Source organism: Leptodactylus fuscus, chromosome 10 (genome assembly GCF_031893055.1).
Source record: "Leptodactylus fuscus isolate aLepFus1 chromosome 10, aLepFus1.hap2, whole genome shotgun sequence".
NCBI classification, from domain to species: Eukaryota; Metazoa; Chordata; class Amphibia; order Anura; family Leptodactylidae; genus Leptodactylus; species Leptodactylus fuscus.
Genome location: NC_134274.1, coordinates 23,944,259 through 23,967,501, shown reverse-complemented (window position 1 = coordinate 23,967,501; position 23,243 = coordinate 23,944,259). Strand labels below are relative to the sequence as shown.

At 40.8% G+C, this 23,243-nt stretch overlaps 1 protein-coding gene across 1 annotated transcript; it reads right to left on the bottom strand.

The window, feature by feature from the left end:
* Nucleotides 1–12,132: 12,132 nt before the first annotated feature.
* On the bottom strand, nt 12,133–21,132 carry INA (internexin neuronal intermediate filament protein alpha). Its single transcript, XM_075257536.1, has 3 exons — nt 19,833–21,132; nt 13,414–13,538; nt 12,133–12,767 (listed from the first exon to the last, which is right to left on the bottom strand). The coding sequence occupies exons 1-3, from the start codon at nt 20,880–20,882 to the stop codon at nt 12,485–12,487; spliced, it is 1,458 nt and encodes a 485-aa protein (XP_075113637.1). The 5' UTR covers nt 20,883–21,132; the 3' UTR covers nt 12,133–12,484.
* Between the last annotated feature and the right edge of the window lie 2,111 nt (nt 21,133–23,243).

Genomic DNA, 23,243 nt, shown 5'->3' with positions numbered 1-23,243 from the left:
AGTCCCACCCGCATTCAGCCTGGATGTGCTGAGATTGAGGCTAAGGCCCCACATTGCAGAAATGCAGCTTCTCCTTTTTCTTTTGTGGTTTTTTGAGCCAAAGACAGGAGTGGATTGAGCAAAAAGTAGAATTATAAGAAGTTTCCTATATATCATCTGTTCCTTTTGTAATCATTGTGGGTATTGGCTCAAAACAAACGCAGCAAAAGAAGCTGCGTTTCTGCAACGTGGTGCCTCAGTGTAAAGGTGGGACGTAAGAAAGGTACTGCGGTCTTCATTTCGTGAAACTACTCCTTTAAGTGATGGATGCAGATGGAATGTGTTTTATGTTCATGGAAAACCCCTTTAAATTTGTAGGTGTGATAACAGAGGAACAGCACAGGTTTGGAGTTCTAAGAAAAGAATATTCTGAATTATTATGTTATGGGGAATAGATGATATATTGAAACAGACATCAGAAAAGGTGATGGGTCACTTTTAAGAGGAGCACCTACTGGCGGTCTTTTACCCCTCCCCCCCCACACACACACACTTTTTTTATTTTCCTTTTTTCTAAATAGGTGCACACATATGCAAGACAAAAAAAGTGCAATTGAGACATTAAAAAAAAAATTGCTCAACTAAAAAAAAAAAAACCCTCCTCCCACCAAAGACTATTACAGCAAGAAATAGAACAGTGTAAGGGTCACTGCTCAGAATTTGGGTGTAAGTAGATGTTCACCTTTTACATTTTTACCTTTCACTTGCAAGTTAGATCCAAGGTGACATATGCCCACATAAACCCATATGTGTAGACCTAATAATGTCTTTCATTGTCCCAGAAATTCTCTACAGAATATTGCAAAATGTATAAAAATCTGCTTAAAATGCTGGGACAGTCGTGATAATAATACAGGAATAGACGACCATTGTCTCTGCCAAAACCTGCTGCGGCTAGACCAGGTCTGCTCAGAAATAATTGCCACAATTTGTCTGGCTGGGCACTGAGACGACGGGAATAACTAATGACCCGACCACCAAGGCCAAATTACTGGGGGGGTAGAATGTGGCACAACAGATGGGCAGCCGTGAGGATGGCATGTTATGACTGAATCTAGTGTACTTACATCTGACTGACTAGTGAATTGATTTTATTAATACGGACACACAATAACACGCGAATGAGCTGAAATCTTTGTTATATGCCGCCTTGTCACGCAGAAAAAACATCTCCATCAATGTGTTAGTTCAACCCTCTCGGGTGAAGAATTACTTGCATCAACTTCATTGATAACCCCTGAACCCAGCCTTCTCCTGAGTTATTGTCTGCAACCTTGTTCTGACACCCAGGTGAAAATCACATAAACAGCAGGTTTCTAACTATTTCTATCATTTGTGATCACTGCTTTTTTTACTGAGACATGTCAAAAGCTAAATTTGCTTGGTCTCCATAGGCTTGGACTCACAGATTATATGATTAAGCAGTCGGCAGAGCTTGTTACCCTTCCACTTAAAGAGGACCTTTCACCACCTCTGCCGATTGCACTTCTTTGCATCATTTAATAGGCGCTGCTTCATTGATTTAGGCACAGTTGAATTTTTGTTCTAGACTCCACCATTCCTGAGCAATCGGTGCAGTTAGTTTTGGTGCTTGATATGCTATTTAGGCTCTGTACTGTCAAGTAAGAGCAGACAGGGGGTGTGATTATAAGCTTTGACGCTGGCTGTTTCTGATTGGAGCTCTGAATCACACCTCAAGTATATTGAACACCAAAACTAACTGCACTGTTTACTCCAGGAATGGTAGACCAGTTCACAGTTTTCTGCAGTCCCTTTCCTCTGTTGGCTGTCCTGATGGATTGGCTGCCTGATTCAGGTTACAACAGCTGGTAAGGAGGTCTGGCTGCTGTAACTTAAAGGAACACAGGAAAAGGGGTAGAAAAAAGCAGAATCATCAGTCACCGTTATCCTATGCCCCCCTATACATCTGCACCATGAGTAAATGCCCAATTCTTCCTTTTAAATATGTTGACTTGTTTTGAGAACCCATTTTTAATGACCCCACTGAGTTAACAATGGGGTCAGATCCTACTGTCCATGCAGAACTCTTACTAGCTGGAGTGAAGAAAGGTCCAAGAACGTTCTTGCTTTATACCAGCGGAACGTTGTTATTGAGAATTGTCTAATGTTCAACTTATGCTCTACAGGGTCTGGGATGACGGACTAGGGATCCTTCTACCAAAGAGGGATTTTCCAATATGGACAATCCCTTTAAAGGTAAACAACATAAAAAAGCAAATGAAATTCTAGATGAATTGTGTCAGGTAATATAACACGTTCCCTACAATATCAACAAAACCTGCGAGATAAGCAAGCACGACCGTAATGAAAATGCTGTCGAGTCTCAGCACCAATTCCCCTCTGCCCCTAATAAAGTTTCTGGAGCCACTTGTAAATTCATAACATGCTCACTACAAGCAAATCTCACCAGAGCCTTATCCAGTTTTACAGTCTACTTACCACTGACTACATCACTAATCCCCTCCCTGTCACATTTGTCACACACATTCTGCTTTTCTATGGGGAAATTCGAGTGCCATTCGCCTCCTCTTAACATAATTACAATCGGGCTGAGCAGAGGCCACAGACAGACTATTATGTAAATGGCGTCTTACATGACTTCCCTACAAGAACCTCTTAAGCTGTGGTGTATGACTGCTCCGTTAGATACCGGCAGAGTAGCTACACAGCAATGCACAAACATAACATGCCAAGGACAGATCAAGGCCTTGTGCTGCTGTACAGTGATCTATAAACTTGTTCTCTTCTAGTTTTACAATCTAGCCTTGTAATCCCAGTTTCCTATGTGTATATTATTAAGCAAAACTCTGGGTGAAAACCAAAAATTCAATCTACTCACCCAACCCAGGATAACTCTATCCATCGTGGTGAACTCGGTGAATTTTTCTTTGCATTTTCAAATTCCCCCCCTCCCCTCACACAGTTAGAAAGTAAAGCCCTGTTCACATCTGATTTGACTATTTACTTTGTTGCTCCATCCTCAGAACAATGAAAACTAAAACAATGCTAAATTCCTGACTTGATGGATAACAACAATCCCGAGATCTCTTGGGTTTTGGTCATGACGTCCAGTGCCATGAAATGACGGATTCTGCATCCCAACACAGATGTGAATAGAGCCTAATATAATATTCTGGGTGTGTATAGCCAACACTAGGGGGAGCTCACTTTTAAATGTATAAAACTTTAAAAATATTTTTGCATTGGCTTTCCTTAAGCAGCGGCATATGCCGGATATTCCATATGCCCCCTTTATAATGTCCTGCACATTGTATATTGTCCATTTTAGAGCCCCCAGCTAGTGAGCTTTCAGTATGCTTAATATTCCCCACTCTTAGGACAGTATATTTCTATGGTATATATGGATATACCCCTGCCTGCAGGGTCACTCCTAATAACATGCACTCCAAGGAGAATTGCAAATCCTCTGGGGTTGGTATTCAAACTAACAATGGTCTAAAAGATTCAAGTGAATAATATTTTCTAGGTTCTACATTTGTAATACCATTGTCCTTTAGACAAGCTGATCACAAGACTTCATTTCCTTAATGACATCCTTTCTAAGTAATGGGAATTTCTTGTATACACACCATCTGTCCAGAAATCAAAGACGGTCGGTCTCCAGGGCTTGTTCAAGGGCAAGGTGACCCAGACAATTACCTCATGCATGGCTGATAAGTCTTACTACGCCAATATGGCGGCCCCTTCATTGGTTTATGGTACCATTCCTGACCCATTGGACTTGGGTGATCTGTTGTGACTGTATTTGTTATAAGGCAGTCACTGAAATGTATATGGGCACTTCCGAGTAAGGTGAAACGATTTACTTGTCGCTCTAAAAAACTTCAATGGAGTTTGTGTTGAGTAGACGGAAGACTATACGTACACGGTGTCAGATATGGCCTCAGGAGAGAAGGGCCGGCAGCTGTTAACCAAAGAGGAAGGGCAAGCCGAAGCCAAGTTCATTTTGCAATAATAAGATATCGCAGAAGGAAATCTGATTATCTGCAGTACTTGACAAGCCGCTGACCAAGTCTCCGTGTACATGGCCAAGGGTGCAATTACTTCCCTGTCTCCCTTGACAGCCCGCTCCCGGAGAAACCTAGAGTCATCCTCCGAAGGATCTGTTATAGTCGCAGTTTTTCGCTGCTGAACTTGAGTTGACTCCGATGTTTTCAGCTAATGATCCGATGGTTTTTTTTGGCTGCATACACTGAATTCCCTGTAGGATTTCTCCACTGCTCAGTGACTCACTATTTTCCAATTATCAAAGAGTAAATCATAACATCTCGCTATAGCGGTGCGAGGAGCGGTCACATTTTATTTATTTCACTGGCATAGTACATTTGTAACCTGTCAATGAGCAGTGAAGCCGAAAGAGGAAGGTGCAGACGTTCCTATAGGAGTCTATAGGCGAAGGGGATCATGGTGGTGTGAGCGTAGTCCGTACTAAGTATCACCGTATTGAAGTCCGAATTAAGGTTGTATACACACACAGCTATGGTGTATATAGTGGGTTCTGCTTTAATAGAGGTAGTTTTAATACATTGTATAGACAAGAGAACAGGTTGGACTAGTATTAGCATAACATGACTGGTGGCAAAGTTGTAAAATAGTTCTGGCACATGGCTACTGGATAAGAAACTGGTGAGACGTTGTATCCTATTAAGGCGGAGGCGGGATGTGAGCTCTCTAAACAAAGAGGAGTGTAAAGTGGCTGCAGGCATGGCACCACATGGCCCTGGAATCCAAAATGGAGGTTACACAAGCTGACATCCTCCATAGTGGTCAGATGTATTTACGGGTCATGTTATGCTGCTTGACATCCTTTCTTACCTACTGAGTCATAGATTGAATCTAGAGGGAAAACAATTACAAATAAGGATCACCGATCCCTATAATGATATGTATTAATAGGCAGACGGAAATGAGGTATGGACAATAATACCACACAGCTCATAGACAACAAAAATAAATGGAATATATTTTGCCCCAGCAGCCCCTGACTTCTGACATAATGGACTTATTGGATTAATAATATCCCAGCCTAAATATATTGCCAATCTTTGGAAGAATGGAAACAAAAACCCCAAGAGATGAGGGGAATACACCCTAAGGCCAAATGGCCATAATAGGAACCTTTACTACAGCTACAACGCTCAATGGTGGTTCTAATGACCATATTGTCATAGTTCCCAGCAGGGGCGTAAATAGTAATCATCTAGCAGAATTACTGTTCCGAACTTGACTATTTTGGTCTCATTTATACAGGGATGGTGCACAAAGTGATTTCACAGGTCAGGTAATGCAGACGGCAATGTCACCGTAAAGGAATAATGCACACAGTGATATCAAAATACAAGGATAAGAAAAACTTTAAAAAAAAAACCTTTAAAAAAAAAAATGTAATCCGTGCCCCCTCGTTACTTGAACTGCCATTTGCAAAAGTCAAAAAAATCCCTCCCTTTTTGACCCCCACACAGCAAAACGCCCCTTTATTGGCCCCCACAAAACACAATACCCCTTTTACTGGATCTCATACACCATACCTGGCCCACATAGTATATTTCTCCTTTACTGGCCCCCATAAATTATACTGCCCCCTTTATTGTTCCTCACAGTATATTGCCCTATGTACTGTCCCCCCACAGTAAATTGTCCCCCACATGGTATATTACCCCCTTTTCTATCCCCGTACAGTATACTATTCCTTTTTTAACCCCCACTCAGTGACACATGGGTACATTATAAGTCAAAAAATTTTTGTGAGATCAATGTAATCCATAATATGATTTTTTGTATGATATTGTTTCTTGAAAAACACTTTTTTTTTGTTGCAGTCCTTTTGGAATATTCCCTTTACCTAGCAAATCCCCAACTGGATGAAAACCAATGGGCCAGGACCTCCATTTATAGGCAATTACATATCTTTATCTCTCTCGACTTCCTAAAATGGCTCATTCTTCCCGACACATGATGAGAACAGAGGATTATTTATAGATCAATCTGGAGAGAGAAGACGTGTGTGCCCTTGAGGGTAGTGTGAAGGGGAGAGGGTCTTCGATCAATGCTCATTATTCACAGTATTTCGAGATTTTCTGTAAAGATCTGGACGTCAAAGCCTAAAGATTTTCCTTAGATAGCACCTGAGGTGTCCAAGGGATTGATCTCCTTTCTTTCTTGCTGTATCTTTATGCCCATTGATTTAACTTTCGATCCCGACATTAACTATTCTGTGACTGTGAAGGTCTGGCATGTAGCGTGTTTGCTAATGTCATGTCTACGGTAAATTCATCTGTTATGGGGCTTGGGTGATGTGGGGTGATAATGTATTCTGGAATGATAATGACTCGGACGGCAGGGAGCGAGCAAAAGGTCAGAATTGATTGGGAAAAATCTCTTGGTTTTCTGCTGACGTCTGCCATTGCCACTCACTTGGATACTTTACTATTGTTATTGCTTTATAAAATTGCGTTGGTGGGTCCGCACCTAATCCGTTTATGCGATCCATCAAAAGATCGTAACAATGGATTAGATTGGGTTGTTAATTCCATTGAGTTTTTGAACCAACCAACCGGTGTGCGTAAGGAACATTTCCACTGTGTATCCGCTCTTCTGGACAGAGACAAAAGCCGGACTTGCAGAACTTTTGCTCCATCTGAAAAATAAGGAAACACGACAGGCCGCAATAAATCCGTTTTTTATAACATTGAGATCTATTAAAGGCGGACACAAATGGATTACCAATAGATACAAATCCGATTGTGTCTATTTGCAATTCGTTTTCCCTCTTCATTCTTCTCTTTGCATGTTCAGAATGAAGACAAGGGGGAAAAAATAATGGATTGGCCAAAAATGGACACCAACAAACACATTGTTGATGGTTACCCATTGATGAATACATCAAAAAAGATTAATTATGGTATGTGCTGTGTAACCATTAGGCTGGGTACACATGGGGTTTTTTGGGCCAGATTTTGACACGGGAATCCGGTCCAAAAAAAATGCCTCCCTCGGGTAGCGCGACTGTCGTTGCATTCCACTCCAGATTAGGCCCAAATGAATGGGCCTAGTCGGAATGGAGTGTCGCGCTGCAAACGTGGAATCCGCGGCAAGATAGGACAGCTCACTTCTTTTTTTCTTCCCACTCGCGGAAAAAGGAAGTGAACGGCTACCATTGAAGTCAATGGGAGAGGTTTTTTTGGACCAGATTCTGAGGCGGATTCCATGTCAAAATCCGGTCCTAAAATCCCCATGTCAACCCACCCTCAGTGTCCATTTTTTGGACATTTTTTTTTTAAGACTGATTCGCAATGGGCAGATACCATGCGTAGATGTCAATATAGCATAGTTTACCACAAAAATCTTAGAAAAGACAAATGTATGTCACATGAATGACCTTAAACTTACATGATGCCAAAAATATGTGAACACCCCTCCTAATTATTACAGGTACATTCATTGCAAACAGGTGCATACAACCTCCATAGATGAACACTGATATAGTGTTCACATAGTATTCACACGATGTTACGCTCCGCTCATTCTGAACGTAAAATTCGTTCAGAATGCGCTTGTAACAAGCAGCTCCCATTGATTTGAATGGATGCCGGCATACGCGCGCTACTCATTGAAATCAATGGGAGGCTTTTTTTTTCCAATTGCTTTCAATGTAATACACGCATATGGCGGCACCCATTTAAATCAATGGGAGCTGCTTGTTACATGCTCATTCTGAATGAATTTTACGTTCACAATGAGCGGAGCGTAACATTGTGTGAATACTCCCGTAAGGGTAAGTTCATACAGCGTTTTTTTTATTTTGACGCGGAATCCGCCTGCAAAAATACCTCCCATTCATTTCAATGGGAGTCACTTGCAGTTTTATTCCACAAGCGATTTTTTTTTTTCAGCTAGGGGAAAAAAAATCCGACATGTCCTATCTTCACGTGGATAACGCAGCTGAGTCAGCCATGGCGTCCGTGACTCCTGCTTAGGCCTATTCCTCCGGGCCAAATCAGGAGTGGGATGTCGCAACGGGATGCAGAATGAGTGACAGCAGGAAGAGATCTAGAAAACTGAGGAATTGATACCGAAAATATTCTGGAAAATTTTACAACTTTTTATTATACAAACCATAACATCTGTCTCTTAATATCTGTCTGAAACTGGACAACCCCTTTAAAGGTTCAGTAAGACTTGCATAGTCATTGTTTTTTCTGTCTTGGATCTGTAAGATTTACATCATTGCCTAGACCGCACTTGGTTAAGCAATTCACAACAGACTGTGTCCCATGTGGGCGTCTTAATGTTTGGCACGCGAAGGCTGAAGATTGGTTTGTTAAGGGATAAAATATATATTGACAGACACCCAGGAGAATGTGCCAGACATCCTTCTGCCGCCTTCTCATCTTTAATTCGGAGGGGTGGCCCGTTCCTGTTCTTTCCATGCCCAAATCACAAGGCAACAGCTGCACTGTGTCATTTTCTCATTAAACACCAGTGATTCCCAGATGGCGAGGAACAAAGGCTGAGGTAAAGGTGCTATAAGAAGACAAGGGAGCCGCCAAGACTACTGAGGAGGCGGATAATAGCTAATTTGTCTGTAACCCTTCAGTGACCTTCAGAATGGATCAGAAAGCGGTGAACCTGCAATTCTAGAATAAGTCTGTCCTGTTGTAAATTCAGTTCACCAGCAGTGACTTCAGACGAGAGATGGAAATTTAGATTTGTCACTTGGATTCCAAACTCTAAAAATGAGGTAAAAAATAGTCATGCAAGTAATCCTTGTCAATCCAAAATCCTATGAGCTGAAAAGTCCAAAACAAGTACATATGTAATAAACATATATGTGTATATTTACTGGACTTGGTGCTGTCATCCTGAGTGTTATAGCTTTTTGCTATTCCAAAGATAAAAGCCCTGTTAGTGTTGGTGCCAAACTGGGCGTATCACTGTGGTTCCTCAGGGGCGGGGTTCTGTGTATTGTACATCACGCAGTATGTCCAAAGTATGCCCTAATTTGCATCAGCACTAAAAATGATTATATCTTTGGAATAGCTCAATGGATTTGGTTAAGCAATGTCTGCCTATGGGTAGCAAACTACTTTATCCACAGGAACTTTTGCAATTCTTTTTTGTCTGTGGATCTCTATGGAAGTAATATCAGACCTACTGGATATTACCCAGCCTAAGGCTCCTGTCGCACCGGGGCCCAGGAGCCTTAGGGGTCCATAAGCACTGGCATCAGTATTCAGATTGCAGCTTCCATCTCGCCCATAAGCCAAGGAGACCCTGGATTACCCGAACCACACTAAGGTGGATTAAACTCCTTAGCACCCGTAACCATCACTATCAAGAATTAGCTGTAGGGATGAGGTAGGGGGCCCCGGACAAAAGATTGCACCGAGGCCCACAAGACTTTAGTTACGCCACTGTTTACAGGTTACATATGCAAATGGTGTCTTCGTTCCTATACTCACGCAGGTGACTGACCCCAGTGGTCATGTACGACAGGGACTTCGGCCAAAGCAAGACCTTGCGGCCGCAGTGTTTTTTTTTTGTTTGTTTTTTTTCTTGCTGTTATTTTATCACTCTGACCGCTTCTCAGGACGTATAATATATGTAATCTGCCAGGCCAGCCAGGGATTTCTGGTGTGAATCTTATTAACCCTGCTCTCCCCTACTGTTCTGCTTTCTTGTAGCCTTCAGTCTTCATTACTTCAATGTGGAAGAAGATAATATATTCCTCCATGCTGTTATCTTTACGATGCACAATCCCCATATATCTGTGTCCCATCTGATAAGGGGATTCATGTGTTCAGGCCCTAGTTTATCTCTCACCTCTGCAGATCTCAATAAATTGAGTTGTTTTTTCTACATGACTGATGCGACAGCCGGTCTGAACAACCCTGCAGGATATCTAGGTGCTATCTAAGCAACAAAAAATACTCAGGAAAATTTCTTAAGACTGCCATTTCCTACACCAGTCTCAGTAAAGTCCCTGACTGGTGCAAGGTAGCTCTCATCTTGCATGGGCAGTGCAGCAGTGTGTGTTTGCTTTATGGCAGCTCATCTGAATGGCTGCCAAGTAACAGAATCACATCACAGATTATTAGGGTGCCTTTACAGGCAGCAGAATTTTTTGCACATCATCTGAGACCGAAAATCAGCTCCATTCGTCTCAATAGTTTTATGTAAACAGCAAACACCTGGAGTTCTGTAAGCCTCATTCAGATGAATGGAACAGATTTGCAATTGCAGATTTTCTGCAACAAAGGATGCAGATACAGTTTCCAGGGGTTTTTTGGAACTTGCATATTGATAACCTGATACTTATCCAACATCTGATGGGAATGGGTGCTGAGAGGCTGACCCCCACTATTTTGATAATGACTTAACCTAATGATAGACCATGAATATCCAGATCCCAGAAAACCCCTTTAACCTTGATATATAAGATCTTCTCTCCATTTATGCTGATTCTACATTCACATCTGCGTCAAAGTCTCGGGTTCATCCCATCAACCAACCCATACACAACAGGACACCATGTGGTTTGATATCATGACTTTTATTTCATATCTTGTCTGCAGGCATAACAATGTCACTTCCTTTCATGTTGACGTCCTTGCTTTTAACATGTCGGGGTACAAAGGTAAAAAAAATGCCCCAAGAAATACCATTAAATGACTACCACGAGCAGGCTGCCTGTGTTGACACAGCAAACATACAACATACATGGAGACAGTAATTGGAAGAATGTCACTAGTAGTAAGGCATTGTTAGACTGGCTGTTCCTTCACGCGCCTTGTACGTGACTCCTCCATATACTTGGCTGCTTCTATACCACATCATCTCTTTGTGACTAGCCTGATAATATTCGTGTTAGTGCAACACTACCGGCGTTGCAGGTTATAGGACTTTGTGCGACTTACAGTATTTGTGTATTAGAGTACTAGGTGTGCTAGAAGAAACCATTGGCTGGTTAGCATATGAAATGCCCACAAGTTCCAGTGTGCTTTAGATTATGGTGGTCCCCAGGTCTCTACTAGTATCGGATACTAGTTTAGTTCCCATACATCCACATGTCTAAGAACTACAGTAAGTGCACAGTATTAGACTGTATTCTATACTAAGCAGTAGATCAAGGAGTGATGTGCTTCTTACTAATGGATGGCTATGACAACACACTATGGACTGGTACTCACGATATCTAGAATCTGCATCATGCATCCGTCACTTCAGCAGGGTCATGTTCCGTGCCATATGGTATGGGAAGAAGCCAACTTATCTATGAAAGTGTCGAGCCAGAAATATCTTATTGCTAGACTGGGCACTATGACAGTCCTTTTCTATTAAAGGGGTGAAGATGGCCATACAAATCTATGGGGGTGTCAGGAAAAAGAACAATTGAGCATGTCAAATTTCGACATGCCTGATCGTTTGTTTTTGGCTTACCCCCTTTCTATTGAGAACACATGCATGTTCCTCTGAGCCAAACCTGCATGTGTATGGGGATTGGAAAGTAATAGTTGTTAAGCAAACAAGGAGTTCCATTTTTTCTAGGAATAGCACCACTCTTTGCCCACAGGCTGTGTCTGGCATTGCATCTGAATATTCTTCAATACAAAGAACAAGTCACAAACAAGGTGCTATTTCTGCAAAAACGCAGATCCCAGAAGACGTCTTTAGGGTAGAGCTACAGGGTGATTTTAGCTGCCACTCCCATTGCACAAACAAAGGTCATTGAGGTGGTTTGTGACTCCTTGACTAATATTTGCCATTACAACTCCTAGGGTGTTGTGACTTCTAGTGTTCCATGACTCTTAGTAAGCTGTGACTTCTTGAGTCTCGTAACTTCTAGTTTCAAAAAAGTCAAGCAAGTCTCAACTTGAAGTAGCAGTCATGGTACCCTGAGAGTTTAAAGGTGACTCTCTTCACCATTAGAGAAGGAGCCACAGGGCAACCTGGCCATGTTTGGTCATGCAACAGGACTCAACAGGAATCTTTGTGTAGCATATAAGGATTTAGGCCCGTGCTCACTAGCTCTAGGTAAATCAATGTTTTTCATCACCATCTTTGGGAACCCATCCCAGAAGTGGGAGAAGGTCTAATATTCCTACTTGAATGTCTACTTTGGTTCTGCTTCTGGGACACATTGGTATATTGTACAATGGACCAATGTATCCTATAGCACCATAGGCTGGCAGGCTATACTAGGACTGGCGGTTCCAAGATAGCCAATGGGTCATAGTCAAGATGGCCCTGAATTCAGTTTCCTTGTGATGTTCAACATGAATGCACCTACCTAGAAATCCCTGGTGACCATATATGATACAAGCATTAGCTGTGATCTCTAAGAGTGGATGAGTCAATGACAAAGTGAAAACTCTAATAGATAAATTGACAAATTCCTAGCTGGTTAAGGTTTACCATTTAAACCTTCATTCTGTTCCAACTTCTCTAATTTTTTGGTTGAAACTACAGTTTCTTCAATGATTTCTTCATAGGTTTCTCCTTTGTGACTTGCTTTAGAAGTTGTCTTGCTGACTGAGTCGGCTTCATCTTTCCTTGATGCTGATGTTGTCTTGGAGGAGGATGAAATATGGGCCCGGGGCTGATAAGAATAACTCTGGTGTGGGTTTGAAGGCATAATGCTGATTCCACTGGTGCTAAACCTGGTCTCCTCACCCTCCAACAATTTGCTGAAAAAAATCATAAGAAGAAATAATTATCTTAAAAACGTCCAAATTTCCTGGTAGACATTGATCATCTTGTGCCTTATGGGTTAATGATTGAAGGATCATGTTAACATACAATCCTAGGTTGAAGTGAATGAAGAAAAGAGAAATGTAAATCCCATCAGCGTTTGGTATGACCTTTACCCTTTACCTTTCATCAGTTCTTCTCGGTATTTGCAGACAATTTTTGAAGGAACTCAGCAAGGAGGTTGTTCCCGCCATCTTGGAGAACTAAGCACAGATCTTCTGTGGATGTAGGCTTGCTCCAATCCATCTGTCTCTCATGTTATCCCAGACCGACTGGATAATGTTGAGATCAGGGCTCTGCGGGGGCCGGATCATCACTTCCAGGACTCCGCCTCGAAAGGGCAACGATTACACCAAATAGTGATGGGATTTAATTTCTTTATTGTTCATTCACTTCATTGACTCTTATGTACGTCCATCATATTGAAAATATTTTTTGCCCTGATAATATTAGGAATTTATTTTAATTGATTTGATTTTATCTCGTCCTACAGACACATGCCCCCTATACAATGCAAATTTCACACATACATCTATTGTCTTACAGACACTACTGATAGGATCCAATAGAAACACAAATTACCGATAGGCTGCGATTTCAATATCCAGCGCCATCTTGACATTGAGCAGGTCCTGATATTCCCGTAGATGGCGAGCCATTTCACCCTTTGTGCTCCTCAATTCATTTTCCAGCTGATTTATTGTATCCTAAGCAATAAGAGAGAAGATTCTATAATGTAGCAGGACATGATAATGCTCCAGAAATGTTATAAAATTCAATGTTAATTTTGGTATAATTTCCAATAGCCAAGGCTTTGGTTAATGGTGGAGAGTCCATATGGCCTATTAGAAAAAATCCCTTTATAAAGTTAGTTAAGGGGGGTCCCTATATACTGCTAAAATGTGAATATATCCGGATTACATTAATAAACCCAAAAGACATAAAAAATTTTTAGAATCAGGGTCATCTGACCCTTATATATCTTATACCGTTATATACTTGTGTATGTATTCGAACACCTGGATCAGTCACCACTTTCACTAACACATGGTCAGTTCTGTCAGTCCCTTAGACTAAGGCCCCACATAACGAAGCATAGCCGAAAAATGCTGCGGAAAAGAGCCTGGCAGAAATTCATTGAGTTTTTTATCCCCCTGCCCCTTTTATAACGATAAGGAAAATGCCGGTGTTTCCGTAGGTATAATTGACATTTCCGATTTTTGAAAATGCGCCATTTCCACTGCAGATTTTTTTCTGCATTGTGTGAATGGCATTAGTCAGAATCCCATGCAGATACTGTAAAATGCAGCATTTTTTTGTTGCTGCGTTTCTGCAACATGGGGCCCCATTGTGGCATCTGTCCTTGCATGCTGGGAACAGTAGTTTTGTAACAGCTGAGAGCCACAGGTGGAGAGTAGAGATGAGTGAGTACTATAGGAATGAATGGACGCAGCCAGCACGCAGGGGGTTAAGCGGCTGGCCGCCGGCAAGGTCTGCGTGCCGGTCACTTCCATTCATTCTTATGGGTGCGTGCTATTCAAAACGGCTGTTTCGAATAGTACTCTCTCATCTCTAGCACTGGAGAGCAATACACTGCATATGCATGTATTAGGATCTGTGTGCAGAACTTTCTATGTACAGTACTTAAAGGGAGTCTGTCATCAGAATCTTGTATCATCAACCCAGCCCATAGATAGATAGGTTAGAGTCACCAGAGCTCACAGAGCTCAGCATATCAACCCAGCTCTAAAGATAGATAGGTTATTGTCACCAGAACCAGCATATCACCCCAGCCCTGCAGATAGATAGGTTAGTGTCACCAGAACCCAACATTTCATCCTAGCCCTGCAGATAGATAGGTTAAGGGTCACTTGAATGAAATAGTGTTTTCGCTATCTCTGTTGCCTAGATATTGCTGTTTTTGTCAATATGCAAATGATCTATTTGGAGCAACAAGGGCGTAGCCATTACTTCACAGAGGTGAGCAGATACACCTTCATTGTTCCAAAGAGATTTTTTGCATATATTATTTTTTAAAGACAATACCCTGGCAACACAGGCAGCTTGTTACAAAGAGAAAAAACTTTTGACTCAATTTAGCATAACCAATGCTGGATTCTGCTGACAGACTCCCTATAACATAACATCGCACTAACCCACATCATAGGTGTTGCTTTTAGGGTCAGTTCACACGTGAAAACCGCCTAGCTTATTTGTGCGAGGTAAAAAACCTCGGGGAGTTTTTTTGACGCTGTTTTTTGCATTCCACGCGGTTTTTGACGAGGTTTTTGACGCGGTTTTCGCTAGCGGTTTTTGCTAGGGTTTTTTTTTCCTATATGTGCTATTGAAACTGCAGGCGAAAACCGCGCTTTTTTTGCAAAAAACCGCGCGGTTTTGTGTGCAAAAAACCGCGCGTTTTTTTACCGCGCGGTTTTCGCCTCCCATTCACTTCTATGCAATTCTTCAGGCGTTTTCCGCCTGAAGAAAGGTCATGTCGCTTCTTCAGGCGGAAAACGCTAGGAGGAAAAAAAAAGCTAGTGGTCTACATAGACCACCATGTTAAAGGAGAGGTTTTTGAAGCGAATTCCGCTGTCAAAAACCTCCCCTTTGCCCACGTGTGAACTAGCCCTTAGGGTGCCCTTCTGATCTGTTTTTCTTAATACATTTGCTTATTGATACTGAGTGCACACAGGTCAATGGCAGTCCTGATTATTAGCACAAGAAACTTGCACTGCTTGCCGACAGTTTCCAAATCGAAACAATAGAGTGGAAAAGCAGAAAGTAAGATAAAATAGAAAGATGATGGATTTTACATGTGATATGACTAATATTGATCAAAGGTCTCATGCCATAGGTTATCTGAATGTAACGTCTGCAGTATTGCTGAAAGGACTTCCCAGTCACAATTTTGGCAGGAATTCACGTAACATGAAGTACACCATGAAAACTATGACATCAATGAAATATAGCAGAAACAAGCTGGTCTAGTCTACAAAGCAGGTATAAAGCATAGGTCAGTACTGTCAATGATCACTATCTAGTCATATCTGTAGCTACATCCTGTAGGAGCATGTATAGCTGGATCTGAGAGATATAGATTTGTCGCTAGAGGATATTGGGTCCTAGTATTAGGCCCCTTGCTGACAACTGTGGTGTGGGTTCGTGTGCTATCCTTTTTTATGGGCCTATCTACACAACTGTGATTTTCATGGTCCCATGTGCGGGCCGGCAGTCTGGGCCTCATTAGATAGGACAGGTCCTGTTCTAGTTTGTGGCCTGTGCTTCCGTGGCTCCTATTCATTTAATGAGAAGAGCTGCAGAAGCACAGGCGGCACAAGGGGACATCTAGGCAGAAAATTTCTGCTTTGGGAATTTAAAGTGAATTCTGCTTGCCAAAAACTAACAAGGATTTTGATGCTGAATATGAAGCTGATTTTGATGCTATATTTGATGGGGAATTTCAAACATAATTTGAAGAAGAGTACCCCTGTATTTTGTCTTTATTGGGCAGGCAGGAATTCCAAATTCTGCTAGTGGATTTTGATAAATTCCGCAACAAATTCTGCACAGATGTTTTACTTTCATTTCAATGGGATTTCTTAGGGTATGTTCATACAGAGGAAAAGGTGGTGGAAGCGGCTAGCATGATCAAACATCGCCGGGTTGCCCTGTGACTCCTTTACTAATGGAAAATGGAGTCACATTGAGACCCTTAAGGTATGTTCACATGGCGGAAAATGTTTTCCGCCGTGTAAACTTCCACGCGGCTAGTGGTGACGGGTTCGTTGCATCATCCCACTCCTGATCAGGCCCAATGAATGGGCCTAAACAGGAGCGTGTTTCGAGCCGCGGACGCTGCGGCTGACACAACCGCAGAATCTGTCGCAAGATACGGCATGTTGCTTCTTTTTCCGCTACTAGCTAGCAGAAAAAAAAAAGCAAGCGGCACCCATTGAAGTCAATGGGAGCCATTTTTGCAGAACGAGTTGGACGCTTAATTTTCCATTAGCTGAAAAAATCTGCTACTGCCTCCTATTGAAATAAGTGAGAGATGGATTTCAGACAGAATTTAAGGTGGATGCTACGTCAAAATCAGCGTCAAAGTTAGAGCCACTTCAGTGAACTTACCCTTAAAGAGTGTATTCCAGTTTGAAGACCCCATCAAAAAAATATCTATATCTAATACCTACCTGAACCCATGAGCATTGTGTTAAAAGGGTGAGGGGAGGCTTAAAGCAGATATTGGGATTATCGATAGTTAGTGGTGGGTTTATCTGAGCCCCTATGCATTAAATGGAAGCCCTCCATCTAGATACAGTATACACTACATTACGAAACAAATTTAGTCAAGTAGGAAGGATTGTATATAATTGTCACACTTTTAACCCAGGAATAGCACCACTCTTGTTTACTGGCTGTCACTGGTACTGCACCTTAATCCCTTTGAAGTGAATGGGGAATCCAGTGGACAAAAGTGGGGCTGTTTCTAAAAGAAAGTAGACATGGTTTTCTAATTTAATAAAAACCCTTCATCTCTTTCCTTGCTTGATATAAGATACAATGTAACAATCTAATAAAATGATTATCTTGTTAAATTTATATTTCCATTAAACCTCAGATTTTATGATTTCTACTGTTTTATTTTAACCTTTAAGCCACCATTTACCTATACTCTCCTTTGGCTTCTTATCGCTATATTGCAGTATGAAATAAGACTCACAAGGAGAGCCACTAAAATTAGTTTTGTTTCCAATGGAGGTTGCCTGGGAAATGAAACCTACAGAGTCCTGGAGGAGTTTGGTTGCTAGAATAATATTGTTCACACCTAGACTTGTACTCTTATGACTTCTGTCACACGTCTGTACACCGTGAATATAAAATAGCAGGTTATCGACAGACTATTAACCTGTTACCTGCCATGATTTTCTAGATTGTTCTGCGACCTCACATGTTTTACATAAAGCTAATGGGAGAAAGACAAGGTGCCACTCCCTTCTAAAGATGGCGATGGAAGTTATGTTGGGTGGATCTAATATTTACTACCCAACGGCTTCCAGTCTGATCTCCATCTTCAACATCTTTAGAGAGAAATAATAGAGGCTATTTCTAAGCTTTACCAGTAAGAGATTTAAGTGTCTTCAACTTTTTCCTTAATATATAAATGTGAATTTGCATAATAAAAAGTTATTTATTGAACTATTTCTGATTGTATTTGTTTACATAACACAGCATTGATTTATCTTAGATTGTTACATATAAATGAAGATGGATAATAGATCTATAGAAAGAGATTAATAAAAAGAAGTTGTAGAAGATGATTGATACGATAGATAGATAGATAGATAGATAGATAGATAGACAGATAGACAAACAGATAATAGATGGGTAGATGGATAGATAGATAATAGATAGAAACAGATGAATAGATAAAGATAGATAGATGGATAGAAAAACTGATAGATGGATAGATAAAGATAGATAGATGGATAGATAGATGGGTAGAAAAACTGATAGATGGATAGATAGATGAATAGATAGATGAATAGAGAGTGAGAGATGGAGCTGAAGAGAGAGTGGGCGTGATAGATGGTAATGAGAGAGATAGATAGATCTTAGATAAAGGTAAATAAGCTAAAGATAATTAGAAACAGACAAATAATTGAAAGTCAAATAAGATAGATAGGAGGGAGATAGATAGATAGATATTGTAAATAGATCAATAGTTAGAAGGGGCAGGAGGGAAACTGATCTGAAGAGAGAGAATGATAGATTGATAAGTAAATAGATAGATATAAGAGGTGGGGAGAAATGCAACTGAAAAGAAAAAATGGGTGAGATGATAGATAGATGATAGATAGATAGATAGATTGATTAGATACTGTATAAAATAGAGAGAGATAGGCAACAAGAGGAAGATGGAACTGAAGATAAGGAGTGGGAGATAGATAGATGATAAATAGATAGACAAGCAGTAATGAGGCAGAAAGACCTGAGACAAATACACACCAGGCACATCTATACATAGTGATATATTATGAGGCAGATAGATACTGTACACAGATAATTCATAGACACATAGTGAATATTTCTGCCATGTGCTTACAGAATACATATAGTCAGTAGTGACTGCTATCCTGCTCTAATTAACCACAAGTATGAGAGGCTTCAGAGTTTTTGGCAAGAACCAGTAACTTTTAATAAAAGTAATATATCAGCCCCCTCTCTAGCTTGTACCTTTTAGAGTTAAGCCCCTTGACAGTTCCAGGAGGGCCTTTGTTAGCCTCTGTTGCCACTCCCTACCCCTCCTCCCCCACCCTGCCTTCCTGGAGAGGATGTTTTTTTTACTTTCCAGTGCACCACTGAGCAGCGAATGCCTGCACGAATGTGTTACATAAGACTCATCTATAATGTATGGCAGTCAGTCTCCATCATTGCACATTAACCTGTTTCAGCCAAATACATGGCAGGTCCCATGTTTAGTGAGTGGAAATACAAAGTATATTGGCAAGAAGCTGGGATAAAGAATAAGGAATTGGCCAATGTGTAAGGGGTGGCAGAAATAACATGTATATATATAGAGAGAGAGAGAGAGAGAGAGAGAGTCAGTAGGTGTGTATAGTAACTGGTATGTGAGATGCTAGCATAAGAACAAGGTGTATATAGCCATATATATATAGTTAGTAGGTGTATATAGTCTTATATATAGTCAGTAGGTGTATAGTGACTTGTGTGTGAGATACTAGCATAAGAACAAAGTATATATAGCCATATATATAGTCAGTAAGTGTATATAGTCTTATATATATTCAGTCTGTGTATAGTGACTGGTGTGTGAAATGCCAGCCCTGCATGAGTCAGTTCAGCACCATGGACAGCAGTCAGCTCTGAAGCATTTGCTGCACTAGTCATACTCCTAGTCCCTGTAGCAAGTTTAACCCTATCCTCATAAGTGAAATAACAAGGATTCCTCTAGTGCCAGGACACTATGGAGGGAGTCTTACCTGCAGACCAGTTGCCTCTGCAATGTGTCTCTCCTCCATCTCCTGGATCTGCCTTTCCAGAGACTCATTGGTACCACGAAGGCTTTCAATCTCGATGGTCTTGGACTGGAGCTGTCTTCTGTAGTCATTGATCTCCTCTCTGCTGGCTCTGATCACTTCAGAGCTTCTAGATGCCTGCTCACTCAGGTTGGCAAATTTGGACTTGTACCACTCGTCAGCTGATTGCAGGTTCTTGGCTGCCAAGGACTCATACTGAGAACGGATATCCTTCAAGGCTGATGTCAGGTCAGGCTTGGCCATCTCCATTTCTACCGAGACCTGGGAAGCTTGAAGCATGGCCATCAGCTCAGTGACTTCTTCTTCATGGACTTTCCTCATGAAGGAGATCTCATCCAGAAGAGATTCCACCTTCTTTTCCAGATCCAAGCGAGCCAAAGTGGCATCATCCACATCTTTCTTATGAGCTTTCAAGGCATACTCTGTTTCTTCTCTCATCCTGATCTCATCCTCATACTTGGCCTTGAGTTTCTGGAGATCATCTTCTAAGCTGTCCCTCTCCAGGATGAGTTGAGCCTTCTCAGTGTTGATGTCTTCTATCTGAGCCCTGAGATCTTTAATCTCTTGCTGGTAGAGTTCTCCAAGCCTGGAGGGTTCAGATTGTCTTTGCCTTAGGGCCACCAGTTCAGTTTCCAGCACCTTGTTCTGTTGCTCCAGGTTGTGCACCTTCTCAATGAACATGGCAAAGCGATCATTGAGCCCTTGCAGTTGCTCCTTTTCATTGGTACGGATGATCTTAAACTCATTGTTCAGGACTGAAGTTTGGGTCAGGTCTAAGTGTTCTCCAGACAGATAGCCACCAGGTCTTGAAGATCTCCTATAAGATGACTGTGAAGACACATTGCTGCGGGACAAGGATTGGGACCTAAAGCCACCAGAAATGGTTGTCCTGGATGAGGAGCTGCTCCCTCCAAGGCGGCTGGTGGACCTAGGAGGGTCTCCAAAAATCTTCCTGTAGGAGGAGGAAAGGTAGTGATCTGAACCAAAACTCATCTTGGAGAGAAGATGTGGGAGGGACACCTGAGCCCTGGCTTTTATACTGGGAGGCAAGATCAATAGCTAGGGGAGAAGCTTTTACTTAGGTTGCCACATAGTGGGATTTAACCCCCTCCTCCCTGCAGTGCCTGAATTATCTGCCTTGCTGCAGCACTAGCTATAGCACAGGGATAGACTGGAGGAGGAAACCGGAGCTTTCCTTGTAACCGCACAGATGGAACTGTCCATTTTGCCGCAGTGCTGATGTCAGCGATTCTGCTTAATTCCCCTGCCTCCCCCTATGCCTGGTACAGGGGCTCCCCCACCAACCTTTTGTCCCCACATCTACAAAGGCTGAGAAATCCTGCAACACAAATGCAGGAAAGTAGAGAAATCCCAAGTAGGATCCCCATTGTTACATAAGCACAGCTCTATATAATCCTATAAGTCTCTAAAAACTCTACAGAAATTCTCCTCTAATGGTTTCCAGCCCCAGATGGGAGGTCAGGGACGTCCTCATCTCCAGAGAAGCTTACACACAAATATTAATCTTTCTTTCTGTCTCTAGCAGCTTTTTAGCTGGTTTTGGCTCTATAATGCCAGTGTCCTTAAAATGTCATATAATAGTTATAGATTGCAATCTGTCTGCAGCTACAGATGGAGCAGAGATGGATTTTACTATTAACTCTTTGCTGGGACTTTGTGTTTGCGTAATATACTTACATGATGTACTAGGTTCACTTTTACTGTACTGTAATAACACCAATATCACACATTCAGCTCTGCTACATCATCATCCTAAATTATTTATCTTGCCTTTCCAATATCTATCTATCTATCTATCTATCTATCTGTCTGTCTGTCTGTCTGTCTGTCTGTCTGTCTATCTATCTATCTATCTATCTATCTATCTATCTATCTATCTATCTATCTATCCATCTATCTGACTATATATTCCAGCTACCTATTATCTATATATCTATCTGTTTATCATCTATTCATCATATCAGTCCATCTATCTATCTATCTATCTATCTATCTATCTATCTATCTATCTCTCCTATCTATCTATCTATCTATCTATCTATCTATCTATCTATCTATCTATCTATCTATCTATCTATCTTTATCTATTCATCTATCTATATCAGATTTTCTTTCTTTCTTTCTTTCTTTCTTTCTTTCTTTCTTTCTTTCTTTCTTTCTAACTGTCTATCTATCTTTATCTATTTATCTATCTATCTTTATCTATTCGTCTGTCTGTATCTATCTATCTATTCATCTATCTATCATCTATCAGCTTTTCTTTCTATCTATCTTTATCTATTCATCTATCTATCTATCTATCTATCCTTCTACCTGTTTATCTATCTATCTATTATCTATCTATCTATCTATCTATCAGCTTTTCTTTCTATTTATTCATTCATTCATTCATTCATCCATCTACCTATCGATTATCTATCTATCTATCTATCTATCTATCAGTTTTTCTTTCTATCTATGTATTTATTTATTTATTTATTCATTCATCCATCTACCTATCTATTATCTATCTGTTCTTCTGCCTGTTTTTTCTATCTATTATCTATCTATCTATTTGTCTCCTATCTATCTATTTATCTATCTCCTATCTATCTAATGTAGGATCTATCTATCATATCTATCTCCTATCTATCTATCTAATCTATCTCCTATCTATCTATCTATTTCCTATCTACCTATCTATCTATCTATCTATCTATCTGTTCTTCTGCCTATCTATCTATCTATCTATCTCCTATCTATCTATCTATCTATCTAATCTATCTCCTATCTATCTATCTATCTATCTATCTATCTATTTATCATCTATCTATCTATCTATCTCCTATCTATCTATCTATCTATCTATCTATCTATCTATCTATGCCATTTTCAAAATAAATAGTAAATACATACTGGTATTTAAATAATAATTATTATACTTACATTAATATTTGCGATATCCTTACATAATGTACTATGTTCACTGAATATCACATATTCGTCTCTTCTGCATGATCATCTGTATGTGGAAAGCAGAAATACAGAATATAATACAGTAAAACTTTAACAGAACAGACCAAGATAAGACCACAAGACCTTCCCTGATGCAGAGCAGATCTCCTGTGGTATGTGTGTATATACTCTATATGTATACACACACACTCACATATATATTTACACACACACCCCTCCCCTGTAGACTATTTTATTTGTTGTGTACAATGGTAATATTATTACTGGGAAATGTCAATGACAATAAGTAAATTGCCCGCCATCATTACAGCATGCTGATGGCCTTGTAATAAGCCACATTGTTCAGTAAATTGTGGTGGATTCTTCCCTCACCAGTCG

Coding starts and splice junctions, on each gene's coding strand:
- INA (XM_075257536.1), bottom strand. CDS start 20,882: ATGAGTTTTGGTTCAGATCACTACCTTTCCTCCTCCTACAGGAAGATT. Junction 13,539..19,832: donor CAGAGGCAACTGGTCTGCAG/GTAAGACTCCCT, acceptor CTTATTGCTTAG/GATACAATAAATCAGCTGGA. Junction 12,768..13,413: donor ATTGAAATCGCAGCCTATCG/GTAATTTGTGTT, acceptor GATTTTTTTCAG/CAAATTGTTGGAGGGTGAGG.